The 15,552-nt window shown below is 39.9% G+C and overlaps 1 protein-coding gene across 1 annotated transcript in view; it reads left to right on the forward strand.

Moving 5' to 3' along the window:
- The window catches only part of PSMB7 (proteasome 20S subunit beta 7), a 51,229-nt gene that overhangs the window by 23,263 nt on the left and 12,414 nt on the right, over nt 1-15,552 (forward strand). Inside the window, exon 6 of the mRNA XM_079791002.1 lies at nt 1,236-1,294. Coding sequence (XP_079647128.1) covers nt 1,236-1,294 — 59 coding nt within the window. The remainder of the gene's footprint in view (nt 1-1,235; nt 1,295-15,552) is intronic.

Raw genomic sequence — 15,552 nt, forward strand, 5'->3', positions numbered from 1 at the left:
AATTTGATCTATAATTGGACCTCCTTAAATGGTTCAGATAAGGTAGTCTGTATTTTCTCAATGCAGCGTTGCTGTCAGCTTCTCCTTTTTCATTATACATTCAGCAGACTTGATAAAATCAGCAGGACACCTCATTTGAAACTGTTTAATCGCTGCCTTTTTCCTTTGCTAAACCATTGAGGTGGTCAAGCGATGTACACAAATCATTTTAAATAGAAAATATGGTTTTCTCTGTGACCCAGCTAAATAGATAGTGTTATGCAAAACAAGTTAAAAAGTAATAAATGCCAAAAAAATCTTCTAATTGGAGTAAAAAATTGTGGGCAACTCTATCTTCTTTCTAAAAGTAGAGTATCCTGAGATATTGCCAGGACTGTAAAGACAAGATGATGGTTTTCTAAAGATTCTCTGGTTTCTGAACAAAGCCAGTTTAATTTAAAATTTCAAATAGCACTGCGCTGCCTTTTACATCGATTCTCATGGAGCCTGTACTTATTTGTAATGCCTTTACATCCTACTTTTGTGGGGGGAAATTTTGCTATCTGTTAATATCTATGCAGCATAACCTTTCAGCCATTTGCTATTGTGATAATAAATTTTTGTTTCTTTGTCTGTCATTTTGTCTACTCAGCTGTTACTCTTCAAAGTACAAACTAAAAATAATAGCTCTAAATAAATGCCACATAATAAAGTGTTTTACAGTTGTAGCTGGAATATCCTGGTGGCTGCGGCTCGCAGTCCTATTACCATTGCTGGTGCTGTAGTTCTTCCCCGCGTGTCAAGGTGACTCTACCAGGACCAGCTCATTAAAACAGTCTATTCTTTCTAACTGGCTTGGTATTTAGCGCTGTACCCAGCAGCCTGCCAAGGCACAGTTGTGGAGCACAAGACTCACGGCATAGGATATATGAAATTACGTGGCATTCACTTTTTGAAAAAAATACAAATTCACCATAACCTCATTTTCCTGCTTCAGCACTTTATTGTAAATAATTTACAATTACTACTGTCAGTAGTAGAAGTGGGGCCAGTTGCGGGTTTACCCGAGATAGTGGTAAGTGTGACTCCAGGCTTTTGAAGAGCAGTCTTTACCTGGTTTATGTGTTCCTATAGGATTAATATTTACACTGTACTTGAGTGTGACACTGGGCATGTTTTGCCATTGTTGCTGCCTCAAGGTAACTTGAGAAGCTGGGAGTTGGTAAATACACTAAAAATGCATCTTTTTCTTACAGGTTCTGGCTCCTTGGCAGCAATGGCTGTGTTTGAAGCTAAGTTTAGGCCAGATATGGAGGTATGTAAGTCCCTGCAGTTTTATTCTTGCAAATATTTTTCCAGTTGTATGTCGAACATTTGCAAATTGCTGATTCCTCCACAACTTGTACGGCACTGTTGTTAGTTGGAATGCTCATTGGCACAGACACTGTGTTTGCTGAGAAGACCGGTCGCTCGGGGAAAGCTTCACTTGGAGTGGCCCTGCGTGCCTCTTGGGCTGGAGGTCAGCACTGTTCAGCTTTTTGCTTTGGCTTTGGGCTGTTTAGGAGTCTTCTCGGCTGTAAAGGCTGCTGCAGTGTCGAATGTTTTCTTATGTACTAAGCTTTCTGTGTCATGGTATCTCAGAATGACAGGTTTTTTGTTTTCTTACTAGAATAGAGAAACTATGGATGTCTTTGTCACACGGACTGGCCTGAAAGTGGGGGCAATTTTAAAAATCCCTATAGATTGTTCTGCATCTGGCAGCAGAAGATGGGACAAGACCTTGAGTGTAGTGGACTGTTGTCAGTGTGATGGATCGAGTGTCTCAAACACATTTATAAAGACATTTTTAAATTATATTTTCTTTGGTGGTGGGGGAGGGTGGTATCTTCTGAATGACTTCAGCCCAAGTCTGCTTTAATGATAGATGTACCCCCATTAAGCAACCCCCTCTCTCTCCCAGATCTCCAAGAACAAGCCCACAGGTCTTGCGTTGTCACTCTCATAGGAGTGTTCATGTGCTTGGATACTTCCTGGCACCATGTTATTCCCCCCTGTGCTTTATCCTTGCCACTAAACCAGCTTGTAGACACCCAAGTCCTGAAGCCAGCTTTCATCATGTGCTCTTGGTTTTTTGATAGATGTTAATTTTTGATGGGGAGTATTCACTTGTTTTCAACAGTAGTAGGCTGTTTATGAGTGGTTTACCTTATTTTTAATAAATAGGATGTCTCTGGGAATTACTACTTGACAAAAGCTTTATGCCTAATCATCCTTGGAGAGGATTGCATATTTAAAAAAAAAATTGTTTTTGCCCTGGCCGATTTGCTCAGTGGTTAGAACGTTGGCCTGAGGACTAAAGGGTCTTGGGTTCGACTCTTGGTCAAGGGCACGTACCTGGGTTGCAGGTTTGATCCCCAGCTCCGGTCAGGGCACGTGTGGGAGGCAACCAAATGATGTGTCTCTCTCGAGTTAATTTTTTAAAAAAATATATTTTAATGATTTTTTACAGAGAGGAAGGGAGAGAGATAGAGAGTTAGAAACATCGATGAGAGAGAAACATTGATCAGCTGCCTCCTGCACACCCCCTACTGGGGATGTGCCCGCAACCAAGGTACATGCCCTTGACTGGAATCGAACCTGGGACCCTTCAGTCCGCAGGCTGACGCTCTATCCACTGAGGCTAACCAGCTAGGGCTCGAGTTAATTTTTTTCTCCCTCCCATCCTCCTCCCTCCTTCCTTCCTTCTTTCTTTCCTCCCTCCCTTACGTTCTCTCTAAAAATCAATGGAAAAAATATCCTCGGATGAGGATAAAAAATTTGTTTTTTGTTTTTTCACCAGCTTGTCATTGGAGCATCAAGTGTCATTGGCGCTCTGAAGCTCCCTCTGCTCTGTAGGGTTAGGCCAAGTGCCCTGAGAGCCAGAGAACGTAGAGTTGTGGATGCTGCTCAGCCAGCACAGCTGTCTCCTGCCAGAAGCCACTTCGCCTTGGGTACATGAGGATGACACACATAAGTGACTTGGTTGCTGATGGCTAGATTGCTTCCCTTTCTTGGACATCTGTAGGAATAAAAATCCTGACTAAAGATAGGATTTAGCTAGTTGTTTTACGCTAAAAACAATAGTATTTTGCTCCAATTAAGAGGAGTAAACAGGTCCAAGTATCAACTATAAATGAGATTAGGATTGTGTTCTCATTTCTCAATGTGAAAATTTATTCCCATATCAGCATTATTTTCTGTTTGGGGTTCTTAAATACAGAGAAAAAAGAAGATATACTAGGTCACTAAAAAGAAAAAGAAAAAACAAGGTCTTCCAGTCTTGTAACCAAAGGAGAGGCAGGCGTTCCTTAGGCTCCGCAGATCCATTAGGAATAATGAAGGCAGAGGGAGAAGGACTGGTGGTTTTCGTTAGAGAATTGCTTCAGTAATGTCAAGCCCTCCTTTAAACCACATTAATCTTTTCACATTTTCTTGAAAGCTTTGTCTGTTTCCAATTGATTGGGACCTCTATATGTTAAAGAAAAATGAGAATTGCAGAAAACGGAGGTATGAGGTATATTAAAAGTGACAACACTCTGCTAAAGTAATTTTACATTGTTTATTTAGAGTTTGGATTTGAAATTATTCAAAGGCCATGAATTTAATATTGACGTGATTTGGAGAAGTAAAGGGAAATGTGATCAATAATACTTCTAATACTCTCAATCTGAAGACTGTATTCCTTAGATCAATTTTATCTGTAACTTGGAGAACTTCATATTCTGCGTTAGTTATGAGACTTTAAACAGGTTGTTCAAATTTCTATTTCAGATTGATTACCTAAATTTATAATTTTAGGTGACTTTTTTTATTCACGGAAGTTATTGAAACTTGAATCAGACTGACAGTCAACAAAATCATTTTAAGGTGAAGGTAGTACCTGCTTCTCCAGTGAAGTGAGTTAAACAGTAAATAGCGGGCAAATAATAGTGTAACACCTGTCAGTAGATAATACTTTAAAAATGTAAAGATGTTGATACTGAAAAACTTGATTGTGAAGACCAGGCGCCTTGCTTGCTCTTGTGAAGATGAAATGGTGCGGTGTCAGGGCAGGCTGAGCCTGCTCACCAAGTTGGGAGGACACTGTTTTAGTGACTTTGTTGTGAAGAGAATTTGGCCAAGGTGTCGTTTGGTTCTGCATTTTCATAGAAATCAGGGAAATATTTTGGTTTCAAATTTCCAACTTTTTATTTTCTGGGAAGTTTTTTTTTCTGGGGCAAGAAACCCATAATTTTTCTTGTCTATTTTGAGACTGCAGGGTTGGATGACTAAGTCTGCTCATTCCTTTCCGTAGGGGAAAGGATTCTGGACATGCCTCCAACAGAAACCCAGGAGAGCATTGCCGCCTCTCCGGTCTCACAGGGATTGCCGGGACAGTAACTGGTCACACTGCGCAGAGAATTGCGTTGGGACCCTTTGGTCTGCAGGCCGACGCTTATCCACTGAGCCAAACCGGCTAGGGCAGTATGAATTTTTTATTTAAAATCTCAGTATTTATATTGATTATATTAAATACATACTATTTTACATTAGGTTAAATAAAAATATTACAGTTAATTTTTCCAACTTTTACTTTTTAAAATGTAGATACTAGAAAATTTAAAACTGTATGTTCACATATTTCTATTGGACAGGGCTAGTCTAGCATTTCTTGAACTTGTCATTTGTAAACCACAATTAAGATTTCTGCCACATCCAGATGCCAACTGCACTTTTTTGAAATTTTTTTCAAATTAACTCACTGTTTTATAAATTAAGGTACCATTTACTTACGATAATGAAATGCACAGTTTGATAGGTTTTGGCATTTGTAATTAACCAAGTAATGGAGACTCAAAACCACCTAACATTTCCTTCACCTCACCGCATTTCCTTCCTTCCTTCCTTCCTTCCTTCCTTCCTTCCTTCCTTCCTTCCTTCCTTCCTTCCTTCTAAAGATGTTTGTTTTAAATATATGTTTATTGATTTCAGAGCGGAAGAGACAGGGAGAGACAGACAGAAACATCAATGATGAGAGAATCACTGATCGGCTGCCTCCTGCACACCCCCTGCTGGGGATCGAGCCCACAACCCGGGCATGTGCCCTTGATCAGAATTGAACCTGGGACCCTTCAGTCCACAGGCCAACGCTCTATCCACTGAGCCAAACCGACTAGGGCGAAAATTGTCCCTTTTAATCCGTTTCCTCCCCCCTCCTCCTCACAGCCACTTCAGTTTTTGCCTTTTTAATTTAAATTTATTTTTAAAAATAGGTTTACATGTATAAAATCTTGGGTTTGATGTTCTGATAATATTTCCCCCCCAAGACATATGAAAATGAGCACATACTATTAATATAAGTAAAAATGTATTCATTAGCACCATCATGTGTAAGCCCAGGGGTGTGCATGTTAAACTATGGGAAAACAGGTCTCCATTCCTGCCCTGCTTCAGCCCTTCTTCTCTCCTCCCTGTTCCTTGAATATACTGTGTACTTGCCCAGGAAGCCTCCTCACTGCTAGTTCCTGCCAGCAGTGCCCTCAGTTCCTTGCTCTTTTATTTGTGTCCCTGTACTCCATTGTACACACTTGTCCCATTGTTTTATGGCTGTTTTCAGAGACATTTCCCCCCACTTGCCATTGAGAGGGAGATTTTTGAGGGCAGGAGCTGTGAAATCATCTCTGTTTTTCAGCCCCTGATGTTCAGTAGGTGTTTGTTGAGTTGAGATAGGATAACTCTGAGCTAAAGTGAAATCTGAGTCATCAAAAACCACCTGGGAAATGGAAGGGACTTTTTTCCCCCCCATCTGGGAAGTGCTGAAATTTTTTTTTTTTTTTTAGATATCAGAGGAAGATAACTAGTACGCTTCTCAAATAATATACATTATCGGGGTAGAGTCAGCCTAGCAAACACCCCATTAAGTACACAGGCAAAAGTGAAGATGGGACAAAGGGCAAATGCTCTTTGGGAAATTATAGGCCAAAAAACACAACAGTGAAGCCCAGCTGGGATTCAGAAATACCTGAGACTGGCCTCTGCTGTTTCCAGTTATCTGAGCCAGTGTCTTGCCCCATGTAGAAGCCTTGGTTTAAGGTTTCAGAGAAACTGCCACCTAATCATGTGAGTTCATGACACATTAAAAATCTAAAAATCCTCACCCAGATGTGACCTTCACATTGCCTTTAGTGGTCTTGTATAATTTTCATTTTCTTGCTTTTCTCCTTGCTGTTAGCCTGGAAATTCTCCTAGCATGGTAACTGGCACACAGTAGGTATTCAGCCAGTATTTGTTGAATGAGTGGATAAAAAGGTGTTAAAAGCAACTTTGCTTAATATGTAGTTCCCAATCTGATAACTTCACCTTTAGTGTTCATAATACTTATAGCAGTGATAGAAATGAAGGCATAAAAGATTTTATTACTTACTGGTGGTAATCCCATGCTTTATTTTTATTTGCAAAGATGCGTATTTGGGGATTGTACCTATGTATTAGCAGAATAGTGCATTTTGAAAATGTGGACATTCACCTGATGACAAGACGCCAGTTAGAGGTTTTTTGGGTGGTGATGAATTGCATGAAACTATTCCTCCAGATTTTTTCCCCTGTTGTTTAGGCTGGTATAAGAAGGAAGCCCTGGATTCTGCTAATTACCCACAGGCTAGCTGGACAGGAAACAAGTGATAACCACACTGTGGCCTTTTGAGTCCATTTTCCAGTTAAGTATAAGGCATTTGACCATAGTACTTGGATTATGGTGTTAGCTTCATGGGAGCATGTTTCTTGAAAATTGCTAAAAGTGCTGAAATAAAAACAGGTTGTAGCCCTAGCCGGTTTGGCTCAGTGGATAGAGTGTTGGCCTGCGGACTCAAGGGTCCCAGGTTCGATTCTGGTCAAGGGCACATGCCTGGGTTGCAGGCTTGGTCCAATGTGCAGGAGGCAGCCAATCAATGATTCCCTCTCATCATTGATGTTTCTATCTCTTCCTCACCTTTCCTCTCTGAAATCAATAAAAATATATTTAAAAAACAAAACAGGCTGTATTTTAGGGTGGGAAAGGAATTAAGGAAATGAATCAGATGACTTAGGTTTTCCTTTCATCCTTTTCTTTGTAAGAAGGAATGTTTTCATTTGGCCCAGTGAGAAATTTACACTCTTAAAGATTATAATTCATTAAAATGGGTAGAAGATTAATATTTAGTTTGTCAAGATTAATACTGTTCCCTCTTTGCACTAATTGTCAGAATCTCGTGCGAGGGTTGCTGAAGGGTAGTGGTGTGCGGCAGGACCCTCACATCATAGGGAGATGATTCAAAGGCAAACTGTCCTGCACCCTCTGGTATCGACTTGCAAATTAGCATCTGGAATCTAATTAAACAAGCTTAATGAAAGTAGCAGCTGAATGCTGCTGGAAAAGACAATCCGCTTTCCCCCCTCTCTGGTACATATTCTGTACTATTGAAGTTGGTCACCAAACAAATCACGTGGGCACAGTTAAAAAAATTAGCATTTATTTGAAGAATAGAAACTGTTTTTCATTCTGTTATGCATTTGGCATGCTCTGGAGTCCCATGAGAGCCATGCCACAGCAGATAGTGCACAATATTTATAAATCCATGACAGGCAATAATAGCAACTTGAAAAATTCTTTTGCTAGAATCTCAAGTTGAGAGCTGCCAAAAGCTGAGAGGATCAGATCTGCAGTGGCAGCTGCTGTGCCCTACAGTTAGAATTCTAGACTTTGAAGATGCTCAACTTAAAGAAACGAAGACTGCAGGCTTCGCCAATTTTTGCAAGTTTCTAGAGCCCTGGCTCTCTGCCTTTTGAAGATGAGTTGCTGAAGCTTCTACCACTGCCTGAGGCGTGCTAACACCAGCAGGATCTTTTTTCCCCTAGTCTTAGTGTGTCTTCAGTTTTAAGTAGCACATGCTTAGTCAGTGCCAACTGTTATGGTCCCTTCTCTGGTGCAGTACCGAGGGATGAGCTCTTACCCTATACCCTTCAGAGAGAAGCTACGAAGATAGATGGTGACGTATATAAGTGCCACTTCAGCTGTCTGATTTATGGAGTCATATTTCATCACTCAGCAAGTGCTGGCCTCTAGAGAAGCCCTTATAGATTGCTAAAGATGTGAGCAGCCTTCGCCCTAAAGACTTGTGGTTATCTCACAAACGTGATGCCAAACACCTAGCTACAGAGGAAATAGAATTAATCTGTCATTGCAGGCAGCTATAGATCCACTTTAAATAATGAAAGAGTTGATACTAATATGGTATCCTGATAGCAAATCTTAGAAGTAACTGTAGGTTTTTTGTTTTCTAAGTCCAGTTATAGAAAGAGACTGAAGTTACAGATTTCTTTGTGCTTTGCAGATGGACAATAGTGTGAGGGTTCGGTATTTGATTTAAAAAACCCACAAAGAATCTGTACAGTTTGGCACATAGATTGCTCCCAAAGGAAAACTGAGTATGTGAGTTCATTGTAGTTGAATGGGTACGAGAGGTCAGGAGCTAGAGTACTGGGCTGTAAGTCTGTTTCCACTGTACTTCTGAACGACTTTGGGCAAGCCACGGTCCAAGACTGTCCATCTAGAAGATGGGGACCCAGAGACGGGCCTGCAGGTTGCTATCAGGATTAGATGTAGTCTGTAAAACACCTCATGTGGTGGCTCACACAAAACTGGCTCTAAAAATACGGCAGCTGCCTCTGTTTTTATTCTGTAGTAGGATACAAACATCACATAGCAACATCTAGCATGATTATTTGTAGTTGTATCAGGCTTGGTGATTTATAGCGTAAATAGATATGATTCTTCTTTCCCATCTGAAAGCTTAAAATCGGAGACAGACCTATGTAGTGGTCATAATGACAGTGGAAGAAGCCTTTTTCACACCTAATACAGGCTGGGGAAGGACTTGCTATGGGGAGAAGATATTGAAAACAGTAATCATAATAGCCGATGCTTGTTGAGTGCTTCTACCGCGTCAGGCTTTGTTTTAAAAGCCTTTTCTGCATTATCTTATTTACATTTCAATAGTCACATGAGGTCTGTACTTAGTTATCCCCATTTTGTAGAGAGAAAAATGAGGGTACGGTGAGGTCACACAGCTAGTCAGTGATGGACTCCTGGTTTGAACCTGGTCATCTGACTTTAGAGCCCTCTGATGTAATTGATCACCGCTGTTCTGCTTTTTTGCTAGGCTTGTAAATCTTTGACAGCAGAGCGTGGAAGACTTCTTATTCCAGGGGAGCAGGGATGTGGGCTCCTTGGTCTGTTCCTTTTCTCTGATGAGGGCTGATGGAGATGGCCAGTAGCTACACAAGTGTAGAGGAGGTCCACACACCTCTGACAAGCGGCATTGAAGGAGCCCAGGAATAGAAAGGTGCAGGAAGTTAGATTTACAGAGATATGGGGAAATAGAACTAAGTCGTTTGGCCATGGAAGATACTTTTTTTCTTCTTTGAATTCTAGAGTTGTTTTCATTTCTTAACTGTCTTCTAACCCAAATATCCTGTGGTCGCTTCCCGTCGCCCCCCCCCCCCCCCCCCAAGTTTTCAAATATTCTTTACAAGAGAGCTGTTTTTCTCTATATAGGTAATGTTCAGTTGGCATAGCCCTCTTCAAATTTAGTAATGAGACCAGGAAGTATTTAAATGTTGGTGAATGGCATTTGTCCATTTGAGGCAACTCATGAATAACTTGAACGAAAATAAAAAAATAAGCAAGGCTATCATATTTGAATAATGAGGTGCTCTTTTTTTCCCAACTGCCAAAACTTTTTAATCTTTGTCAACAATTGTTCTGTCCTCCGTCTTATTTAGGTTGCATCTGTGCGACTCTGAGCTCAGGAGCCCTGACAAGCGGCATATGAATTCTGTATTCATTAGTGATCTTGATCCAAATGCCTCTGTCCCTGCCATGGGGGCTCAGGTGTGGAAGCTGCTGGCTAATCCCACCAGCTGACATTCAGAGGTTTAATGACTCCATAGGAAGGTGACCACTTGCTGGGAGGTTTGCTGACGGAACCCACGCAGCAGACAATGGAGATCAAGGAAGACTATCAGTGTTTAGCCGCAGCACCTTCCTGTGCAACTTGAACTCTGTTGGCATCAAGCAGAGTTTTAATAAATGCAAAATTAAAAAAAAATAATCTGACCTTCGATAGCTATCCTAACAATGAGTTTTCTGTCTATTGATATTGGTGGTGTTTAAGACAGTTTTTCTTGTAGCACTTTAATAGGTGTCAGTTTAATGAGCTGAACTTGACTCACTTTTGCAGATTTTTACATTTTAAGGTTATGTTGGTCTGGTTGCTATATCTGTTTAGGTATGTTGTATGTCTGGGAAAAATCATATAGTTAGAACCAAAATGCATTCTTACTAAATGCTTTTAGGGATTTATGCTGACATTTTTTATTTATGTGATCTCTAGCTTTTACAAAATTACTATTAGAATGTGAGTTCTTGGATTGACTTGTGACATGTCACTATATGTTTGACCTTTTTTAGTCCTCTAGTCTAAAAATGTTGGATGCCTTATTATTTAATAACAGCTTCATTGAGATATAATTTGCACCCATACAATTTGCTTAAAGTGTACAATTCAATGATTTTTTAGTTGTGCAAATATCACTAGAGTAAATTTTAGAATATTTTCATCACCCTCAAAAGAAACCCATACCCATTAGCAGTCACTCCCCATATCCCCTGATCCTCCCAGCCCTAGGCAACAACTAACCTACTTTTTGTGTTGATACACTTGCCTATTCTGGACATTTTGCATGGTAGGAATCATATAATATTTGGTCTTTTGTGACTGGCTTCTTTAACTTACAATATTTTCATAATATTTCATCCATGTTGTACTATGTATCAGTACTTTATTTCTTTTTTTATGGTTGAACAGTATTCCATTGTATGGACATACCACAGCTTATTTATCCATTCATTAGTTGGTGGACATTGGGATTGTTTCCACATTTCGGCTATTAGGAGTAATGCTGCTATGAACATTTGTGTACAAGTCTCTGTGTAAATATATATTGTCATTTTTCTTTGTATATACCTAGGAGTGGGATTGCTGAGTCATATGTTTAACCTTTTGAGGAACCGCCAGACTAGTTTCCAAAGCAGATAGGTCACTAGCAGTTTAACCCTTTGCACTCGCTTGCTTTTTTCTCGATTCCTTTATTCTAATGCTAACCGTGTCGAGTCACACTCGACATCCGAGTGCAAAAGGTTTAAGAATTCTAATTTCTAATCCTTGCCAACACTTACTATCTGTCTTTTTGATTGTAGCCTTCCCTGTGGGTGTGAGTTGGTATCTCATTGTAGTTTTGATGGATTCCTTATTGGTAAGACTAATGCAGTTGTGAAGCTGTTTAGATGGAACTGTTGAAACACTGGACACACTTCTTCACACACTGGATTTGGGCAGTAATTGAATTGGTTGCTCATTTGTTTAGATACTGAAAGGTCCCTCTTAGAGGCTCTCCCTGAGGCTGTTATTGTCATTTGATTTTGGTGCTGATACCTGTTTATTGGCTTTCCTTAAGACCTGCAGCATTAACATTGTAAATTGTGTCTTTATTTTTGGGTCAAAAATGTGTTAATTTTCTCCCTAGTTGTATTTAATATAATGCATTAATTTTTAGAGATGTCAGAACCCAAAGATAACATTTCCGGGGCCCTGATTAGAATTATTCTTAGTAGTCATATCCAGTGGAGTAAATAGTTAATTTTAGAAATGAACAGATATTGAAGATGGCACTCATTTTGGTCAGTGGGTGATTTGGAGAATTACCATTGACCTTTAGAATAGATATTAATGAGAACATCCTGTTGATGGTTAAAGCTTTTCACCAGCATAAGATATTTTGAGTTGTCCTTCTTTTAAAAAGTGAGTTTATTCTCCTAAATTTGAACCCACTGGTAGGCCAACTTTGGAGAGGCAGAAGGAACTTCTTGTGGATCTTGCTCACATTTTCACCTTGTGGTGTTTTAGGAGGCAGATGGAAGTTTTCTTTGTCTTTTCACCTGATGCTTCAAAATCAAGACTTTGCTCTCTACCGTAAGAGTTTGGAATTTCACATGAAATTGCTTCTCTCCCTTTGGTTCTCTAGGATTCCTTAGTCTTCCTTGACTTAGAAATAGCCACTTATATGTCTGTTCCTCTGGCCAAGTCCGTGTCTTCCTTGCCATGGTGGTGGCTTATTTTCATTTCTGCCCTTGCCATTGTATTCTGCCTTTGATGAAAGTTGAAGTTCAAAGTGTGATTTTCGGGTAAGGAGGTTGAAGGAAATTTTAGAAAGTTTGTTCTATTTTTCCTGTTTAGTATCAGGAAGCAAAAGGGGATTAGAAGAGAGGAGGCAAAGAAGGAAAGGTATAGTTTACTAAAATCTCCAATGAGCTGGGAATGGATTCCTCCTGGGGCCTAGGCTCTGGAATTCAAGAATCAACAAATCTTAGGAAAGTGACCTTGTATAAAATTTGAAGGTCTCTATTTCCAATTCTTTGAGGAGTAATGAAAGTACTACAAATGGTATAACTGACATAGTTATTGACTTTGAGAATTCTTCATTGATTTTTTTCTGCCAAAAATATTTCTGTGCAAATTTTTCCGTCTTCTACCCTACTATGTAAGTACTGAATTCTTTTTTTTTTAATGAAGTCAATATGTAATCAGTCAGTTACTTATTGGAGACCAACTGAATGCAAGGCATTGCACTGGGTGCTGTAACCCAGAGGTAGTATTGAAAGAGGCTGTTCGTTCTGTCTGGCGGTAGAAGTTCCTTACACAGCCATATGCAAAGTAGATTGAAAAGAAGGGGTTATTTGATTCTGTAGTAGATGGGTAATTATTTGTGATGCATTTCTTTGGAGCAGATGTTCTATTTGAAATGTTTTCACTTTACATATTCCCTGTAACTGTGGAATGTAGGGGAAAATACACCATATAAGAGAAATATTTCACAAAGTATATTGCTTGCTGCACCTGTGGCAAAGATCCAGCAGGCAAAAATAACTTCTTGGTGACCAGAGACTCTTTACTCAGAGAGGCAAGAGCTAGATTAAGGGATGGTGTTGAATAGAAATAAATGTTTAGTGACTTTGAACTGTACAGGTAGAATTAAAAGGAAAATATTATTTCTATATTCTACATCATGATATCAAAGAGAAAATGGACTTTCCCCCCTTCTCTTACCAAATTGAAATGCCTTTGCTAACTTGGGTCTCGGGTCATAATTTAAGGCACTAAAAATACTCCCTCTTTCTAAGTTACCTTTTTCTGTATTCAAGCCAAGCCAAGATCTGGAATGTTGTAGCTTCTTGGGAAAAGAAATAAGAAGTTCTTTTATTCATCGATTTCATTCCATTCTAGAATCTCACTTTGTAAAAATTTTGAATCAAAACCACTTACTGAACAGTGGCTTTCATGGGAAGAGAGGGGATGAACCCTCCCTCCCCCATCCCTGCATTTTGTGTCAAAAGTGAGGCTGTGCGTCACAAATCCAAGAGGTCATCTGTGGTTAGAGGCTTGCAAGGTCTTGAACAATGGCTTTTCTGTGTTTCTTGTATACAGACCAGAGAAACGGAAGAAGTGAAATACAGGATTGAGTGTAACTGGGTGGCAGCTTAGGATCTTATAAGTTTTGCCTTGGCAGGTAATTTGGCATAAATTGTTAATGTAAATCTGGGTTAGTGGTGAAGACGTTATTTTAGTAAAAAAGATAAACTGCTGATTAATTCAGCATAGAACTCAATTACAAATTGAAAGTGTCTCTGCGGGACTCCCGGACCCTAAAGACAGCAGATGTTGAATTGATACTCCAGCATATTTCACAGTGGTATGAAATATTAACATGGTTTATTATACTTGTGTGGTGTGCGGTATCAGAAAGGGGGAGGCGGGCGGGGGGGAGGGCATGTGGTTGTGCAAAGCAGCCAAGCATCACACATTTGCTAATATACACTGAAGTGCGATTAAGAATTTTAGGAAAGTTTCTTCTTATTTTTTAAAAAAATCAAATAGCTCTGTGGAAATATTAAGTTTAAAATAACATTTAGGCTAAATATTTAAATGTGGTAGCTATCTACATTCACAGTGTACATGTAAATGAACATAAAATAAAAATAGTAAACTTACTAACAGAATTTTTAAATGGTAAATGGGACCACTGCCTATAAGAGTAGGGGAACTTGGGGGCTTGAACTGTATTTCAGTGAGTTAATTGTCAGCTTTCTGGGCTGGAAAGTTTTCATGGGCTGCTGTACTGTTTTTACCTTCTGATCTAAAACATATGGTAATTTCAAAATGCCCCTATAATTTTCACTGGCAGAGAAGTTTCGTTTCTAGCCAAAGAAAAAAGGCTTCACAGTTTTCATGTATCTGTATCAACTCAAGGGGGGAAAAGTCAGCAAATTTTATATATCAGAAGATCTGAATAAATGGAACTGCCAATATTTGAAGGGCTTGGCAATTCTTAAGAGGCATGGGAATAAAGTTGGCTTAGATGAGATATTTCAAAGCCATTACTACTATTATGACAGTTATTTTTTTTTTGCTTCACAACCTATATCAAGTCTAGGTTTTGCTAGCTGAAGTAAAAACAGTTCCAAAAATAGTCAAATGATTACGATAAGAACTAATACACCCTAGATACCCTCTCCTATTATGAAGGTTTTTTGTGTTTTTTTTTAAAGTGCTTTCTCAAAGGTTTCTGAGTCATAAAAATTTGGCAAAGGCAGAAGGTCAGTGAGCAAAAGAAACCAGAAGTTTCTTGGTACCCACGCCACCAGAAGAACATCTTTTTTTAAAAAATATATTTTATTGATTTTTTACAGAGAGGAAGAGAGAGGGATAGAGAGTTAGAAACATCGATGAGAGAGAAACATCGATCAGCTGCCTCCTGCACACCCCCTACTGGGGATGTGCCCGCAACCAAGGTACATGCCCTTGACCGGAATCAAACCTGGGACCCCTGAGTCCGCAGGCCGACGCTCTATCCACTGAGCCAAACTGGTTTCGGCTGGAAGAACACTTTTATATCCCAGTTGGAGTGGCCTTTAAGCCCTTCATAAACTATTGTGAGGTGGTGGGCATTCTGAGATAGGAAGGGTGCCATTGTGTTCCATTCCCCGAGTTTAGTGATCTCCAGCTGGGTGCCAGGCTCTGAGACTGGTTATGAGACATGGCCCCTTTCTTAGAGGCATTTACAACCTAGAGAGTGGACAGGTCCACAAACTATGGAAATTATGGCATGAAAAGTACAAGAGAACAGTAGGTATAAGAAGGTATAGAGGTAATAAGAAGAGTTGGTGGAATCTCCCTGGAGGGGGGTGGGGGGGAAGCTGTAAGATGGCCTCAAAGAGCATGTGACTCCTCGCTTGAAATTTTTCTGTCTTGGGTTTGAGGAAGAAGTGGAGCAGGGAGGCTGAAGAGAAGGAGAGACCATTCTAGACAAGGGCATCAAGTGCAGAGGCATGGGGCCTCCTCCTGCTCCAACTTTCTGTCAGTTGTGTAATCCTGGAAGTTTGGACAGCTGAACATATTGGGA

The sequence above is a fragment of the Cnephaeus nilssonii genome (assembly GCF_951640355.1).
Source record: "Cnephaeus nilssonii genome assembly, chromosome: 14".
Classification (NCBI taxonomy): domain Eukaryota; kingdom Metazoa; phylum Chordata; class Mammalia; order Chiroptera; family Vespertilionidae; genus Cnephaeus; species Cnephaeus nilssonii.